General features: G+C 47.4%; 1 protein-coding gene and 1 pseudogene across 1 annotated transcript; both read right to left on the bottom strand.

Moving 5' to 3' along the window:
• Positions 1-904: 904 nt before the first annotated feature.
• ELOA (elongin A) lies at positions 905-15,463 on the bottom strand. Its single transcript, XM_044237421.1, has 11 exons — positions 15,337-15,463; positions 10,394-10,450; positions 9,234-9,340; positions 6,426-7,614; positions 5,950-6,064; positions 5,054-5,209; positions 4,850-4,947; positions 3,526-3,706; positions 3,093-3,204; positions 2,236-2,414; positions 905-1,312 (listed from the first exon to the last, which is right to left on the bottom strand). Exons 1-11 carry the CDS (start codon positions 15,409-15,411, stop codon positions 1,251-1,253), a joined length of 2,331 nt encoding a protein of 776 aa, XP_044093356.1. The 5' UTR covers positions 15,412-15,463; the 3' UTR covers positions 905-1,250.
• On the bottom strand, positions 9,741-9,861 carry LOC122901462 (annotated as a pseudogene).
• Positions 15,464-18,313: the final 2,850 nt, after the last annotated feature.

Genomic DNA, 18,313 nt, shown 5'->3' with positions numbered 1-18,313 from the left:
GTCCTTGCGGTTCTCCCCCGTCCTGACACTATAGCTCAGATACTTTCCCTAAACTGGCCGGTCCCCCGCCTCAAATTCTGGCTTAAACACTTAAAAAGTAGAGAGCGCTTCATCTGCAAAGTTCTCTGCAAAACATAGCGAATTCTTGTGCTCTTTCAATCACATGATCTTATCTTTTAAAGAAAGGCAAAACAAAACCAATTTTGAACACAGCATTACAACTTTTAAAACCACTCACTTCTGCTAGCAGTTCACAGGGAACAGGAGATTAAAGTGCTGGCTTCTTAGACTTAGTTGAATGGGGAGGTGGGGGCACAGAAAGCCCTGCCATGTGTGCTCCCCCTGCTGGGGGGAGAAGGAAAAACAGGGGAGGAAAAAAAAGTCCCTTAAGTCTTGAATCAGAAATTGTAAATCGTAAAAATGTTGGGGTTCTGTGCAAATCGATCCCCCAAGGCTCTGTGTCCTCTAGTGAGCCTCTAAAAAGTGGGAACTGGCAAAAAGGATAGGGAAAAGACTCTAGACCTTTACAAATAACCTCCTTTAATAAATACTATTTAATGAAGAAGAAAGAGATGCACCTGCATAGGAACTCAAAGCAACACTGAGAAGGGCCTCAGAGGCGAGGGGTCTGCCTTGAACACTTCCGGTCTCTATATCGAGGTGCCCCTCCAGGACAGGCAGCCCAGGACCCACTCTTGGCCCTCTGTGCAGCAGGCACCACACAGGCTCTGAGGACGCCCAGCCCTCCCTCTGGACCAGAGTCCACTTAGGGAGGCTGATCTGGGACAGGGGAATGGCTTTCACTAGGTTTTTAATCTAATAATAAAGGACCCTGAAAATAAAAGGCTAAGTGTATGGTAGAGGACCTAAAAAAAAAAAGAAAAAAAGAAAAAAAAAAAAATACTGGGGGAATATAAATACAATCTGGGGGCAATATTTATTAGTTAAAACTATGTCTTATAGTTTACAAAGAAGCTAATTAACAACAAAAGTATAATTGACCTTAAAATCCTCAGTAAGACTGAGGCTTCACATCTTCTTCAGAATTCTGAAGTGTTCTCCAGGCCGGGAGGCAGTGGCTGCGGCGCGCACAGGCTCACAGGGGCAACACCTGCGGGTCGGGCTGGGTTCCGAGACCAAATGGTGCCTCCAAGCAAAGGATCCTGGTCTCCTTTGGAAGTTCCATTCCCCAACCCCCACTGTCCTGGTACTCCTCCCCGCCAGTTTTGTCTCCCAGGCGAGTCCTCAGTTTACCGTCGAGAGAACCTGTTCTTGAAAGCTTTAATCGTCTTGGCCATCATTGGGGCAATTTCTGTGAGAAGAGAAATAGTTTAGACACACACCGTCAAGGCAAGCCCTGCTGCTCCCGGCTCTGCACCAGCAGACAAAGGGTACGAGGTTCTCCTCTCCCAGCACAGCAGAAGAGCAGCACAGAGCTCGGCTTCCAGAGCGCCCACCGGACCCGAAACCATCCCCAGCTCTACCTGCGACCACTTCAGCAAGCCCCCGCTTGTGCAGTAGGTGGCAGAACTGGGATTCACTGCCTCCCGACTCTCACGGCCGTTGTCAGACACAATTTCACTCTGCCTCACCAACACCCAAACCACCAAATGGCAGCCCTCTCAGTCGCCTCCACCCAGGGCAGCAACAGGTCCGAGAGGAGCTCAAGGTAGAGCCCACCTAGGGACGCGGGCATGCCCTCCTAAGGGATTCACCTGAGCACAGCCAAAGCTCACGCCAGGACCTCTACCCGCCCCGGGACGCTGGTGTGAATACACAAGCCTGCTTTTAGGGGAGGAAACCCCCTTAGAGTACTGGACATAGTCTGTGCTAATAACACACTTAATAAAATACAAAATACCTGCAACTAGATAGAAAAAATAAATATTTGGAAGCTGGGGGTTATAGGTCATACACCCTCCAGACAGAGAGTCGTTCAGCAGTTAACAGTAGTGGTTATGAACCCACGTTATTGCCTGGTGAACAGACTTATGTTCGGGTTTAAAAAAAAAAAAAAAAAAAGCAAGAGTGCCAAAATGAATATTCACTAAGATCGCTATCGGGCAGATACTCGTGCATCAGGCACAGAGCGGGGGAAGGAGGCACCGGCATTTAGAGAAGCTGCGGGCAGAGCCTCGCCCCGTTGAGCACACAGAGGAGGGCGCAGCGGCCGGGACCCCAAAAGCCTCAAATAGCGGTTCTGAGATCCCTGAGCATGAAGCCCGAGTTACTTACTCTTCACAGTCGGCTTCCTAGGATCGTAGGAAACAGTGCTGAGCACGGGAGCCAAGTGGGCCCCGCTGGTGCTGGGGCCGTCGTAGGCCGGCTCCTCCGGGCTGGCACTAAAGTTGCTGCCGCTGCCGCTGGCCGACGGGGCATGGCTGTTCCCCGAGGGGTACGGGGCCGGCTTGATCCTGCAACACAGCGCCAGCGGGTTAGGCCCGAGGGTGAGAAATCTGCCCTCCGCACCAGCAGCCCGGGGCTGGCCTGTCTGAGGAGGACCCCATCCGCTGGCTTTGTGCAGCCGACCCGCGTGCCCCAGATTCTGAGGGTGGCACGGAGGACGGCGTCGATCTGAAAATGCTGCTGCGACTGAGCTCCTGCAGTGACTGAGCTCCTGCAGTCTTCGCAGCAGCACGCTTTACTCTGGTTATTTTTGTTTCCAAGTAATCTCTACCAAGTTCATGACCCCGAGATCAGGAGTCGTATGCTCCAATGACTGAGCCAACCAGGAGCCCCAGGAACGTGGTTTGTTGAAATGGAGAAAGGGAAAGCCCAAGGGCGTGTCTCCCAGAAGCCAGGTCCTGATCTCCATTTCATCTTAACCCGCTGAGCGGCAGGAATAATTATTGGCCAATACTGCAGTCACAGGCCTGGGGCGGGCCGAGGTTGGGGGGAAGGAGGGGAAGGCGAGCAGTGTCAAGGGCTGAGCTGGCCAAGGTTGGCCTCCAAAATCCACTCCGCAAGGCCATGCTCTCACCCCAAAAATGAATCACTTCCTGCCCCTGGACTGCCTTGTAGGGCCGAATGACAAGGTCCTGGGGCTCTTTTCCACGGAGCACACAGAAACCCAAAAGCTGCCAAGAGCTTACCTAATTTTCTCAGGCACAGCTGCTCCTCCGGTTCCAAACTTCTCCTGTCTCCGTCGAACATCACGAGGCGGTTTGGCCACAGAGTTGACAAAGGCCATCTTTGCTTGTCGGCCTGATGAGAAATAGGGACATCAGTACCTCCTTTTTGAGTGGAGATGCTGCTGTGGTTTTACTGATCTATGCTATTAAGAGATAAAGGCTCTTCAGGTGCCCCCAAAGCCAGGGGATTATTAACCCTGAAAAATCCCTCTAGATAGTATGTGTGGTGGCAGAAGATGCAGCTTATCCCTGCCCCATTTCTGCACAAGCAAGACAGATTTAGGACCTGGAGGCTACCTCAGCCCGGCCTGCTAAGGCCCCGCGGTCAATAGGAGCCCAGGGCTCCATGTTTCAGCAGCCCGCCCCGTCCTGCCGGGGTCCCCTCGCCCATCACCTTTGGGCTTATTGGCATGTGCAGATCTGATATTCTTGGTCAGCACTCGCAGCCGCTGCTCCCGGGCATCCTGAAGCCGCAGGTACATCTCCCGCCACGACTCATACTCTTCAGGCCTTTCTTCCTTAAAGTCTCGGTGACAATGAACTTTCCATAATTGATCTGTTTCTTCAATTAATACCTAAAATCAGAACCAGGGCATCATTTATATGCAAGCACTTTTCTGACACAGCCCTTTTCCATCTTAATCACTTCGGGGTGAGCACCTTCCTCATGGTTTTTTGGTCTTCACAGTAGTAGTGTTGTATTAAAATAAACCATGGTTCTAGAAAAAAAAAAATCACCGTATTTAAGAACTGTTAAATGTGAGGTGCTATACTGGCTGCTTTTGGGGGCTGTGGGGTGAGAGAGGACAATTCAAAAACCAGATGAGACCAGGCTCTTCCTTTAGGAAACCGCGACAGGGGGGACTGAGACGACGACACATGCAAAATGTGCCCGAGAACTGGAGACAGCCCCCTGAAGCGAGCGAAGGACTGTGTCCCAGCACAGTCAGAAAGACATCTGGTCACACCGGGATGTCTCTAGGAGGCTCCTAGCAAATCTGTGTTTTCTTTCTTCTTTTTTTTTAAAGTTGGGAGGGAAGGGGACAGAGGCGGACAGAGAATCTCAAGCAGGCTCCATGCGTAGCACAGAGCCCGACACGGGGCTCGAGCTCACATCCCTGAGATCATGACGTGAGCTGCAATTAAGAGTCGGCCGCTCGGGGCGCCTGGGTGGCTCAGTGGGTTAAGCCGCTGCCTTCGGCTCGGGTCATGATCTCAGGGTCCTGGGATCGAGTCCCGCATTGGGATCTCTGCTCAGTGGGGAGTCTGCTTCCCTCTCTCTCTCTGCCTACTTGTGATCTTTCTCCGTCAAATAAATAAATAAAATCTTTAAAAAAAAAAAAGAGTCGGCCGCTCAACCAACTGAGGCACCAGGTGTCCCTGTGTTTTATATTCACCAGAGGCCTGTCCCTGGTTCAAAGCTCTGTCCCTGCCCTGGCTCCCAAGGCTGTGCTGCCCAAATTCTCCCTGCCCTCTGTGACTGAGCAAGGGAAGGGTGGGCAGTGTTTCTCTGCTCCTTTTGAAGCCCATCTTGATTGGATGCCAGGAGCAGGTGCTAAAAATATGCATGTTTCAAGGCCCGCAGGCAAACCAGCCTTCCCAGAACAGTGAAACCACCACTGCTGCCTGCCCTTCACCCACTGCAGACTCAGAGGCGAGGCTAGTTCTGGAGACACGGGCCAGAAAATGGCCTTCCCTGTCCCAAACAGGATACTCACGTGGTTGTACTCCTCTATGCGGTATAGCTGATCAGGCGTACACCTCTCCAAAACAGGTTCAAGAACAGAATATGGGACACCACCCACTTCAAAGATTGCTGCAGAGAATCAAAGATGAAAGTGTCGAATATTGGCCAAGCAACCCAATGGTGAGGTCCCAGTGCCACAATGTATTTAAGAGCAGGACAAAAGCATGTGACTTACAATCGATGTTGTTCTTAAGTACCCGGATGCATTGCTGGTGCAAGGTCATCATTTTGGGGAGATAGGCACATTTGGAGCCAGAATACACCTGCATCTTAGAATTCATTCTTCGTCCAGTGAATCCAGCTTCCTCCTCTTCCTGGGGTGAAGACAGCGCTACAGGGCAAGGAAGACAGGACTGCACGTTACAAAGGGCACTGAGCTCTGCAGGGAGAGCTCTCTTTCTCTCGCCCTTCCACGGCTTCCCACTGCCCTTTCTCAAAGGCAACCAATGCTACCAGTTCTGTGTATTCCTCCAAGTCTGTGCAAAATAAACAAATGTGCATTTTATTCCATTTTCACCAATAACACCCACTGTCCTTGTTCTTTCATTTACCGTATTCTAGAAATCATCCCTTATCAGACAAAGTCTGTCCACACTTATCACAGCTGTAGAGGATGCTACTGTGTGGATGAACTACAGTGATTGTCTCTTGCTGAGGGACACTTAGGTGGCTTCTAATTCTTGTGCTATTAAGAACAGAACTTTTTTTTTTTTAAGATAAAAAGCTCATACAGAACGTAACAGAATAAAAGGCAGCTAGTAACAGTGCAGCTAAGATTTACCAAATGTGGGAAAACCCAAGTTCAGAGCTTTACCAGCATCATCACTTTTAATCCACTGAACAGACTTGTGAGGCAGATACCATTACCGTGCCCACTCCTAGCACATGAAACTGAAGTCTAAGGAAATTATTACCCCAGTTCATAGAACCTGTAGAAGCCAGAGCTTGGATTTAAACCCAAGCCATCAAACTCCAGAGCCGGGGAGGCTATTAAGTGCACCAAAATCTTAGGATATCGTGAATAAATTGTTAAAATCTTTTTCTGGTTAAACAAGGATGCAGAAAATTAACCTTTTCGCTTTGGTGGGAAGGAGGACATCAATTCCAGGGTAGGAAGTGGCCGGTAATTGGCCTGTATCATGGGTAATGGGAGGTCTGGCAACACTGGCAAGGCGTCCATGGGGACCTGCAAAGACAAGACCAGTGAGTGGACAGCCCCTATTTAAGAGCACAGCTCTCTGCTTTACAGCCCACTCCCAGCAGTGCGGACGAGGCAGACATCACAAGCAGACCCAGGCTGGAGAGGGGCTGCCCACTAGGTCTGATACCACCGAAGGCAGGAAGTGGAGAGACAGGCCCAGCATGATAGAACAAATGCAGGAAATATGCACCTTGGCAGCTAGCTGCCCTGCCAGAGAGGCCTGGAAACTGAAATTCAACAAGCCACGTAAAAGCCAGCCAAGCTGAACAGAGGCGGGATAGGTCCTGGGAGCTCTACAGGGCCAGATGCTCCAGCTGGGACGCCACCAAGTGGCTGAAGGGCTTACCTTTTTCAGCTTGGCTGAATTGGCTCCAGCTGGCTGAAGTTTCTCTGACTTGTTTTCATTCACTTTAGGTAATTTCTGAACTGAGTCCAAGTTTTTATTCGTGCTTTTCGAATCATTTTTTTTTAGTCCTTTTTCTCCAGGAGTGGTGGCTGAAGTTTTCACAATCTTTTTCTTTTTCTTACGGGGCTGGTCATAGCTGAGGTATGACTCAAAAGACATAGTAGGCTGCTCAAATTCATCCTCCATCTCTGCCTCCTCGACCTTGGCGAGGGAGCCCCCAGACTTTCGGTCTGAATGAGAAGACTTTACTTTCCCTTCTGAAGTCTTTAGGTTGTTAGAAACCCGGTCTTTCATCTTGGGCAGCGGGTCTCCCGCCCCCTTTCCTATGTCTAAGCTGTCGAGACTCTGCTTGTTTTTGTCCGTTTTGGTTTTCTCTGCATCTTTGTGCTTTGGCTTGTTTTTAAGGTGGTTGTCTGAAGCAACTTCCAAGGGTGGTAAAAACTTCTTCTTGGAGCTGCCCTCCTTCTCCTTCTCTTTCTTGACTCCACTGGAGGGCAGCTTCTCCTTTGTGCTATCCCCTGAGAGTGGCCTTCGGTTTTCCTCTTTGGAGACGGCCTTGTGTGATTTCTCTTTGCTCAAAGACAACTTTCCATCTCCCCTAGCATCCACTGGACGTTTTTCCTTGTAAGATCTGTGCTCCTTGTTCTGACTCACAGCCCCTTTCCCGTGGGAATCCCCCACGTGTCGGTCCTGACTAATCCCCAGTCTGTCCTGAAAGGCATTACTATGGCCTTTCCCAGGTTTCTGGTGTGGAACAAAGGGCTCGTGGTCCTCCTCCAAGGATCTGTAATGGTCCATGGTCATCTGATGGGGACTGGCAGACGATGGAGGGGACTGAACATGGCCATAATCAGAAGATTCGTGGTCTGAAGAATAAACCGGTGAAACTCTATGGCACCTCTTTCTCTCATCTCTCCTCTCTGGAACGTGGGACACTTTGTGAGTTCTCTCGGGTTCTGAGAGTTTTCTGTGTTTTTTCTGCCTGTGATCAGGGCTATAGGTTTGGCTACTGGAGGCTTTCCAGTTTTCCTGGTCGTCTCCCTCTATCTCCTCCTCCTTCTGAACTGCTTCCCTGGGGCGCTTTCGGGAATGGCTCTTCTCAAAGTCCTGCTCATCAGGCTCAGTGTTTCTACAATTTAAAAAAAAAAAAAAAAAAAAAAAGTAAACAGAGCGGATATAAATCTCAGTGTAATCCTTGTTCAGAGGACAAAGTCACAGAACCTGAACTCACAAAAAGAGATGAAAAGGATGCAGAGTTAGAAACAAGGTCTTAGGGCGCCTGGGTGGCTCCGTGGGTTAAAGCCTCTGCCTTCGGCTCAGGTTATGATCCCGGGGTCCTGGGATCGAGCCCCGCATCGGGCTCTCTGCTCAGCAGGGAGCCTGCTTCCTCCTCTCTCTCACTGCCTCTCTGCCTACTTGTAATTTCTGTCTGTCAAATAAATAAATAAAATTAAAAAAAAAAAAAAAAAGAAACAAGGTCTTGGGAAGAGGATGAATGGATCCTGCTCAAAGATACTCAACTAAGGTTTGAGACTGGGAAAACTCAAATAATTAAAAAAACAGAAAATGATGCATTTAACTGCAGGACAAAAAGATCGAATATCTTTTTTTTTTTCCCCTTAAGATTTTATTTATTTGACAGAGACAGACACAGTGAGAAAGGGAACACAAGCAGTGGGAGTGGGAGAGGGGGAAGCAGGCTTCCCGATGAGCAGGGAGCGGGATGCAGAGCTTGATCCCAGGACCCTGGGATCATAACCTGAGCCGAAGGCAGAGGCTTTAACCCACTGAGCCACCCAGGCGCCCCAAGATCAAATATCTTGAGGACATGAAAAATGTTTAAAAGATTTTCAACACAGAGGAGCCTGGGTGGCTCACTTAGTTAAACGTCTGCCTTGGGCTAAGACCATGATTCCAGGGTCCTGGGATCAAGCTCTGTATGGGGCTCTCTGCTCAGCAAGAAGTCTGCTTGTCCCTCTGCCCCTGCTCATGCTCTCAAATAAATAGAATCTTTTAAAAAACTGGAAAAAGAGAATTTCAACATGGGGACATATTTAACTTGTTACCTAAAAAAAGGAGTGGTTGTTTATATCGTTTGTTCACAACTATATAAAAATGTCTTTTACAAAAAGGGTAGGGGCCCGAGTGGCTCAGTAGATTTAGCGCCTCCCTTCAGCTCAGGTCATGATCCCTGGGGTTCTGGATCAAGCCCCAAATCCAGCTCTCTGCTCTCTCAAATAAATAAAAATCTTAAAAAAATACATTTACTTAAAAATAAATAAAAAGAAGGTAGAAAGAAACATATCAAAATGTTAATAATGCTTATGTTTGGATGGCAGAACTTTAAGAAATTTTTATTCTAATTTCTATTTTTTTTTATTTTTTAAAATCCTGTAACGATCACTGATTACTTTTATAATCAAGGCAAAATAAATATTTTATTTATTTGTTTTTAAAGATTTTATTTGTTTTAGAGAGAGTGAGAGAGCATGAGCAGGGGTGGAGCAGAGGGAGGAGAGGGAGATAATCTCCAGCAGACTCATGCTGAACACAGAGCTGGAAAGACACGGGGCTCAATCCCAGGACCCTGAGAGCATGACCTGAGCCGAAACCAAGAGTCAGACACTTAACGGACTGAGCCACCCAGACACCCCCAAAATAAATATTTTAAATAAGAAGGGTCTATAAACACTCCAAGTACCAGATTTAATCATGAAGTTGAACAAACCTACAGAATAATGTTCTTACCGTTCCACAGGAACCAGTTTCTTCCACTGGGCCACCAGATCCCTGGCGAAACTTCCAACGTGCTCGTGTTTTCGCAAGCTATTTACTGTTTTCCCAACTCCGGTCTCCTGCAGATTTGACAAAAGAATTGTTACAGGGTTGTAGAACTTCGCTCAACAACTTTCTAAGGAAATAAGGCCCCTTGCTTGGAGAAACTCCTTCCTAAAACATACCTTGCAAGTCTTAGTACAAAATTACTTTGTGTTTACGCCTCAAACCTCTAATGACACACAGTAGCAAAGCACACCAACCTCAGAAGTGGAAAACAGTGTACTAAAACACTTCTACAACTATAACAATAAATAACAAGAGTGATTCCAGCAGGTGTCAGGCACTGATTGGAGAGCTTCTGCATACAAATCTCACGAGTCCTCAGTAACTCTGTGAGGCAGGAATCTGGTCTGTTTGACATGGAAAAATAGCCTAAAGTCATAGAACTTGGATCTGAATCCAGGACTAGTTGATGCCAAAGCTAAATTTTTTAAAAATTTATGATAAAATTCATCATTTTAACCATTTTATTTTCAATTAGCAGTAATCACACCGTGGATAAACCTCATTGGCTGTAATACCGTCACTGCGCAAAGCTCACTTTAACTTTTTTAAAGTATATAGTTTATTGGTTTCCAAGACACAATATTGCACAACGATGACTACTAGTTCCAGAACATTTCCATAACCCTAAAAAGAAATGCTGTTCCTCCCCACTTCCCTCACCCCTTACCATCCGTCTGTGGATCTGCCTATTCTGGACATTTCACCTAAATAGAACCATACAATACATGGCCTTGTGTCTGGTTTCTTTCACTTTCAAAGCCCACGCTTTTTTTTTTTTTTTTTTTTTTTTTTTAAAGATTTTATTTATTTATTTGACAGAGAGAGATTACAAGTAGGCAGAGAGGCAGGCAGAGAGAGAGAGGAGGAAGCAGGCTCCCTGCCGAGCAGAGAGCCCGATGCGGGACTCGATCCCAGGACCCTGAGATCATGACCTGAGCCGAAGGCAGCGGCTTAACCCACTGAGCCACCCAGGCGCCCCAAAGCCCACGCTTTTAAACTTATTGTACAATCTCTCCAGTGGGAGGGGGATGGAATATAGTTACATAATATCTAACACTTCTTACCGCAAGAATGTCTACTGTAATAGGCAAGGTGGAGAGTTTCTTCAAATATTTCAAGAGCTGCAGAGAGAATAAAATAAATGTTAATTTCTATAACCTCATAATCATTCACTGGAACAAATAATAATACGATGGTTAAGTGCTTACTGAGTTCTGTGTGTTGTACAGTAATAAGTATGGTTATTATCGCTATTTTACAAGCATGAAAACAGGCTCAGAGAAGTTAAGTTACTTGCCCCAGGATGCAAGAAGGGCCAGATGTCCTCAGGTCTGTGGCTTTAGATTCCCCGCTTTCAACTACTATGTAACATCGGGGAGGGGATGGAGGGTGGGGGGTGAGGGGAGGTAGGACTTAGAGAACCAAACCTACCAACTCTAATAAAAGTCATCAACTACTATCATTGCTCCAGTTGAGACAGAATTTCTGAGAAACATATTAATTTAGGGAAATCACCTGTGGACCCACCACAGAGGAAAGTGAAAAGGAGAAGAGGTTTCTCTAGGAAAAGGGTATCCTGTTTCCAGGAAGAGTCGCAGTTTAACAGAATTGGGGTTTGTTTTTGGTTTTGTTTTTATTTTTTTGATACAAGTGGGAATTTCAAGACCAATTTCAAGTTGGCGGAATCAGAGGTTTGCTGGTACAAATTGTGAACACAAAATGTCTGGGTAGATTAGAAAAGTGATCTGGGATTGGCCACATTTCCTTTCTAGAGTCGTAAAACTAGGTCAAAATCAGGAGTGCAGAGCTGTTGAAACAGAGTTCCGGAGTCAGAGACAGGCTTCAGTTTGGTCCTGTCATCTCCCTGCTGGTGATTCTGTGCAAATCATTAACCAGCTTGAACCTTAGTTACTTCATCTGCAAAATAGGAACTGATCCTGTCTCTTTACAACTTTACAAGCTGTGAGGATTCAGAGACAAACCACGTGCAGTCCTTGGCCATAGTGCCTGGAACACTAGAAAAGTTCACTGAAGTTGTTTTTTTTTAAATACATGATTATTAATCATTTCATTCATCAACTCTGAGCTCTTCAAATGTCTACCCTCGATCATCACCCAGACAGTCCCCAGCTAATTCCTACTTACTCCATTCCTACCCAAAGTCCTGACTGGCTATGCCTCTTTTCAGGAAATGTTTACATGTGTAGAAACATACTTACCATTCAAGGAGTGGTGCTAAGTACAAATAGTTCAAAACAGATTAACTGTGACTACTTTCACATTTAAAGCACTAGATAACAAGATCTGTTCTTTTTCCATGTGCAGCCCGGGCTATAATTAGTATGCCATATTGCTATTAGGTGGAGTAGCAAATATGTTTTTCTGGTCATTCTACTTCAATAATTACTGAACTTCATCTCTAGGCAGAGCAATTGGATCACAAGTGATAATCTCGTTTGGCTGGGAACAAATGAGAAGCCAAGTAGTAAATCCAGGGAGTTTCACCTTCATGGTTGAATGAAAATTATCCTCCACTTCAAATCTGATCACCACCACCAACCAACTCAGGATAAAATGTATGTGTTTCTTGTCACTCAAGCTATGGGTGCAAAAATGAACGCCAATTCCTTTTCTTAGAGGAAAATTTAGGATCACTGTAAAGGTTAAAAATGGCTGATTCCACTAATGCCATCCCTGGAAGGCATTTATAGACCGCCTATTGCGTGTCTGTGATGACGCTAAGTTCTTACATGCGTTACCTTCTGTCATCCTCATCAGACAAATCGATAAAGTGGATATTTTTCTCCCCACTTCAGATATTGAAAAAGCCCAGTAAGGTTTGGTAACTTGACGAATGAGTTAGTCAGGTGTGTCCACAACAGCATGAACTACCAAGACGGGAGAAACATCCAGCACAACACTATCCTTAGAAAACAGGAAAAGAAAATAGAACAGGAGCTCATGTGCCTGGAAACAAAGCAGAGGAGCTCTTCCTCAGTATTACACTGCTGGATGGTTTAGAGTCCACAGAGTAAAGGAGGTCACCATGGGACTCTGTCCCAGGACCTCTACAAAGCCAGCATTTAAGGAGGGGCCAAAAGTCATGGAGGAAGTGTTCATCTCAAAGCCCAACACTAATTGGAAATATAAATGCTGCCTTTCTACTTTGCTTTGAGTTAGTGAGGGGGACTTGAAAGCAGACAAAACTAAAACCCTAGAGATTTCAAAGTGACTTAGCACAACATAAGAGAAAAAGGGCTTCAGAGCCTCTCTATTTTCAAAGAGGTTCAAGAAAGTACAAAGCAATAACAAAGTAAAAGCACTGTGTGCATCTTCAGGTAGGTGGGAACTTGCTGTTATCAAACCAAGGGACCAACTGCAGAGTTTGCAAGAACTGCTAACAGCTCATTGAGAAATGCCAAACATCTGCATGGTACGTGCTCAGGAATCTCAGTCGTCCTTTGCACTCCTTCAACCCAAAGAGCAAAAGATGTTCATAATGTTGACCCCTTGTTCTCCACTTGCTATCAAACTGTGTTCCTTACAGTTTTCACATTCAAAATATAACACAGGGCAAGTAACTCTACCACCCATAAAAACTGGTTTCCAATTAAAGAGTAGGAGCCAAGTGACCCTGGTCTGATACCTTTTCCCCAAGTTAAGTCCAGATCATTGATGGACTTCGAGCTAAAACAAAGTCACGGTTAAATGCCGACACTTAATGCAAGGAAACCCATGAACATAGGTCTGGAATCAACCCTTTGGCTAATAATGGTTTGAAATCACGAGTTAGCTGCAAATTCATTACTGCCATATAATCATCTTGTAATTTCAAGAACAACCTGTGGGAGCTTGTTGGGTTAAAACAAGGCTGAGAAGAAAGCCAGTGTGCCAGCTTGCAGTTTTCCCTCTGCAGTTAGCTCACTTCTGAATGTCAACTACTGTGCTCTTTGCAAAAACGATCTCCCAACATTTTCTCATCTTCATAACGCAAAACCAGAAGTTTAGGAGGATTTGCTCCCTGGCAATTGAAAGCCCAAGCAGTCATAATGATCACTAATAATTCAAGTAGGATGAAATCCCAACGAACCTTTTCCTAATTTGAAATCTCATGCACATCAATTACTAGAAAGACTACTTCAAAATTTAAACTGTAATGGGAAAATGACTATAGATACTACATGATCCTTTTTTTTTTTTTAACTTATAGTATTAAAGACCAGACTGGTAGGGGAGGGAGTAGAACATAATACTGCTTTAAGGTTTTAAAAATCAGTCACAAACCTACAGTGTTAAGGAAAACCAACCAGTGCTCAAAAATAATGACCACTGGGATGCTGGGTGGCTCAGTCATTTAAGTGACTGCCTTCAGCTTAGGTCATGATCCGAGGGGCCTGGGATCAAGTCCTGAATTGGGCTCCTCACTCTCCAGGGAGCCTGCTTCTTCCTCTGCCTGCTCTGCCTGCTGTTCCCCCTGCTTGTGCAGGCTCTCGCTCTCTCTCTCTCACTTTCTCTCTGATAAATAAAATCTTTTAGAAAAAAAATAATAACCATTTATTAGATTCCACAAAGGGTTATTGTAAAAAGAAACTTGTAAATGTGTCTGGCCACTAGGTACTGGAGCTGCCATGAAATATATAACAAAGAATGAAAAGTATTTAAGTTTTCAGATTTAAAACTAAAATGGCTTACTGAAGAAGTGGCTCTAGTTATACAGGAGAAGAGTTAAAAAGTGGCCTGATGGTGAGATGCTTTGCACAGCCTTTAGAAGTGGAGGGGGAAAACCTCATCTATGACAGGCTGGGAACAAGGTGAAGAGAGAAAGGAGCCCTTCAGGAAACAAACAAACAAACAAAAACCCTGTAAAGATTGGTGATTAATATCAACGGAGCACTTCCTATAAGCCTGGCCTTCCCCCTCTGACTTGGGTTCTAGGAAGAGGCGAATGAGCTGTTTAAACAGATGGAGCAAAAAACGTCCATGTCTGGTAAATGGATGAGAACTCAAATCTCACCGCCGCTTCACCTCGTCTGGCTCCCTCCATTACTTCCTCTTCAGAAGGCACGCTGGGGCTCAGAGATCCAACTCTCTCCCAAGTGCACACTGAGCCAGAGTGCTCCCAGAGAATGTCTAACACCTAAGTGTCTTCATCAGTGTATTTCGGTAAAAGAAAAAATTCTTAACATCCAGACACCGAGAAGCTGGATAAAACAAAGTCGGGAGGGAAGAGGAATGCGTTCAACTTAACAAAAACAGTTAAAAAAAAAAAAATTGGAGTACAATTAAAAATGGTTGCCCATACCTCGCAGCAACGAGAAAAGGTAGCTCTTACCTTTCTATCAAGGCCGAAAGGAAATCGAGCTGCAACTTCTAACCTTTTTTTGTTTTGGTTGTTCCGACTGCAACCCAAGTTTTTAGGTGTACGTACAGCTAGGGGACGTGAGGTTTATTCAGTTTTGTTCTGAAAGGGATCTACTGAGAAAGCGAAAAGGTCCACGTTCCGCGATCAAGTCGGAAAGCCCTAAAAACGTCTCTCCGAGACGCAGGACCGCACTCCGAGCCTAGACTCCACCGGCGCACAGCAGAACCGGCTCCCTCTCCCTCGGACGAACATCCGAAGACACCAAGCCAGCAGGCGCGTCTCGCAGGGCGAGGACCAGCTCCAGCGGGCTCGCCCGCGGGAAGCAGCTGGCCCGGGACGCCGAGGGAGCGGCTCCGGGGGCCCGGGAGGCCCGCCGCGTCCGCACGGAGAGCGCCGCAGCCGCCGGGAGCCCGCGGGCGCCCCCATCCCGGGCCCGCCGGGAGCCCCCCGCCCCCCGGCCCCGCGCGGGCAGCGGCCCATGGCCGCGAACTTGCCGACCCAGGCCGCAGCCCGGCGGGGCCTGGCTCCGGGTCCGAGCCCCCGCGGCCCCGGCCGGTCGGGAAGGGGCCGCGCCCGGACCCGCGACCGTTACGGGGCCGCACCGCGGCCAACGCCCGTCCCGCTCCGCGCTGCGCACTCTCTCACCTTCTTCGGGTCCGGGTTCGCGGCCAGGCGCGCCTGCAGCTTCTCCACAACTTGGAGCGCCGACTCCGCCGCCATCGCTGTCACTGGCGCGGCCTCCTCGCCGGAACTGGGCTCGCGTCGCGTCCTCGGGCCGCAGCTCCGCCCTCCGTGCATCCCCGGCGGAGACGGAAGCGACTGGCCCCTTCCGGGCCTCGGCGGCGGCGGGGCGGGGCGGGGCGCGGGGCGCGGGAGAGGGAGGGGGCGACCGGTTCAGGCCCCGCCCCCAGGGCCGGGGGAGGGGGGTGTCAAAGGGTGGGGGGCAGGGTTCTCCGCGGCCGCTCGCTAGGAGCTGGGACGCGTGGTGCGGGCGCGCTGGCTCCGCGCTAGCCGCCGCTGGGCAGCGCAGCTTCGGTCCTCGGCGCTCGGAGCTCACGCCGAGCGGACCTCGCCGCGGTCAAGTCAAGACCGAATGCGGCCCCCGCGCCGGACACTGGCTCTATCAGTCCTGCCCTCGCCACGCCCTGCCCCCCACCTGTCATTGGGTCTGGGGTCCGCCCGCCCGCAGGGAGCGGGCCGAGGGGAACCGCAGCGACCACCCGGGCTGAGCGCACGGAGCGCCAGTGGCAGGGCTGTCTTATTTCACCCTGAGCGCAGCCCGATGAGATGAGTTCTGTTGTCCCCGTTTTACAGATGAGGAAAACAGGCTCGGGAGCCCCAGTTAACCTGTATGTGGTCACCCAACGGGAAAGAGATGAACTTGGAATTTGAATCTAAATGGTTTAGGTCCACTGTGAGGGCCCATCTCTGAATAGGCCCATCTCTGATATTGAGGGCCAGAAGGAGAAAGGAATTTGTCAAAAGTCAAACAGCCTAGCTGCGTGAGATAATAGTGAGCCTGTGTCTATGTATCTCACTTTCCCCCAGAATAGTGTTGGTACATAGGTGCCAAATAAAAACATCTTGAGTGAACGGATGAATGACTGTTTCCTCGGGAGCACTAGGGCCCGAATCACACCAGCCCAAGACATCATCCTAGAAGCACTAAATAATACTATAATTACTAGTAAAAGAACAAGGAAACAGTTGAAAACTAAAAATGTCAGCATTGATTACATCTGGATTGATTAGATCAGATTAGATCCTAATCCAATCTCCAGCAGCAACTTGGCAATGTACTTAGCCTGACCTCTCACCCTCTAGCCCAATGAGTGAAAAAGCCCAGAGATTCTTCCAGATCCCAGTTATGGGCAAAGGAGGGGGAAAATAAATAAATAAATAAATATACATAGTAGGCACTCTCTCTATATATATACATATATAGTTTCTTCGAATGAGCTTTCATTCACTCACTATGCCGAGAAGCCCTCCCAGCTGTGCTCCCACCCCTCAGCCTGGCATCCCTCCCTCTGCAACTGACCCCTTTCAGAATCAACTGATTCTTCTGTTTCTCAAGTGCAGTGACCAACCTGTTCGGTATTAAATCTGCTGCACAGCACAACAGAGATGATATAATCAATACTGGATAAAAAGTCCACACAAGATTAATGACCACCCACTTGGTGCCCTAAGACTCAACCGTGGGGTGTAACAGAAAAGACATCAAATTCGGTGTGAGAAAACTTGGATTCTGGTCCTGGTCCTCGAGTCTCCCTCTTCTCCACAGCAAATGCTTTTATATTTTAAATTCCTTCCATTTTGAAAATGTACCATTGGTGTAACGGAAAAAACAAAAACAAAAAAAACCAGGCCGATTCTTGAAGCAGAATTGCTGACTAACCGACCTGGCATATACTCGGAGCACATGGAACATTTTGCTCATGTTACCTAGGGAGATCTCAACAACCAGACTGAAAAGAAACAATGCATGCTGCTCAGGATGACTGGGGAGGGTGCACCCCACTCCTCTGCCCCGTCTGTGTCAGCCCAGGCCAGGCTTACCTGCAAAGTAAAGAGCTCTTGTGCTTGACTATATCAATACTTCTCTGGTTAGTAAATTATGTGTTATTCTGATTAAAGAGAAAGTTTTGAACCTGTCCTAAAAATGGTATTCTGCATATGTTCACTAGGGATTACCATTGCAATCCTTGGTTTACACAGGGTGTTGAACACCAGAATGAGGGGCGCCTGGGTGGCTCAGTGGGTTAAAGCCTCTGCCTTCAGCTTGGGTTCTGATCCCAGGGTGCTGGGATCGAGCCCCACATCGAGCTCTCCACTCAGCAGGGAGCTTGCTTCCTCCTCTCTCTCTGTCTGCCTCTCTGTCTACTTGTAATCTCTGTCAAATAAATAAATAAAACCTTAAAAAAAAAAAAAACAGAATGAGTTCCCTAAAGTCAGAGGCTATTTTGTCCATCTTAGATCAGCAACACCTAACACACAGGTGACATTCCATGAAGGTTTGTTGAAAACTGAACTAATTATTATTAAACTAAGACCAGCCCAGATTATTATCTGAAAACTTTTGGGGGACTCCCTAGCTCTCTTACCTATACTATAGATCCCCCGTGAGAGGAATTAAAAGACCCATCTTATTCTGCCCAGAAGGCAATTTAAGGTTATACTGTGGGAGAAAGATGGGAATCTTCTGCTAGGCACACTTTGAGTTTTTGCAACAAGTAGGGTCTGCTTTTATAATAAAAATAGACTTTTTTTAAAGATTTTATTATTTTTAAGTCATCTGTACACTCAACGTGGGGCTTGAACTTACAACCCCAATATCCAGAGTCATATGCTCTACCAACTGAGCCAGCCAGGTGCCCCATCATGAAAATAACTTAAAAGTATTTTAATTTTGGAAAAGAGCAATTTCGGGCTGACTGGTACTAGAGTCATTTAAAACACTGAAAAACAAACACACAAACAAAAACACACAAATATCCTGTCCTCAGCAGCAGAGAGGAGTCCTTGCCTTTCATGGAACGGTTAGGGGAGGTTCCATGGGCTGAACCGCGCGTTGAGGGAGGACGACTGATGGATGGAGGGCTCCCCCTTGCACCTCTCC

The sequence above is a fragment of the Neovison vison genome, chromosome 2, assembly GCF_020171115.1.
Source record: "Neovison vison isolate M4711 chromosome 2, ASM_NN_V1, whole genome shotgun sequence".
Taxonomy (NCBI): domain Eukaryota; kingdom Metazoa; phylum Chordata; class Mammalia; order Carnivora; family Mustelidae; genus Neogale; species Neogale vison.
Note: the sequence above shows the minus strand (reverse complement) of the source record. Positions and strands in the feature narration are given on the sequence as shown.

Coding starts and splice junctions, on each gene's coding strand:
- ELOA (XM_044237421.1), bottom strand. CDS start 15,411: ATGGCGGCGGAGTCGGCGCTCCAAGTTGTGGAGAAGCTGCAGGCGCGC. Junction 6,065..6,425: donor ATTCAGCCAAGCTGAAAAAG/GTAAGCCCTTCA, acceptor TTGTCTTTGCAG/GTCCCCATGGACGCCTTGCC. Junction 4,948..5,053: donor ACTTAAGAACAACATCGATT/GTAAGTCACATG, acceptor GATTCTCTGCAG/CAATCTTTGAAGTGGGTGGT.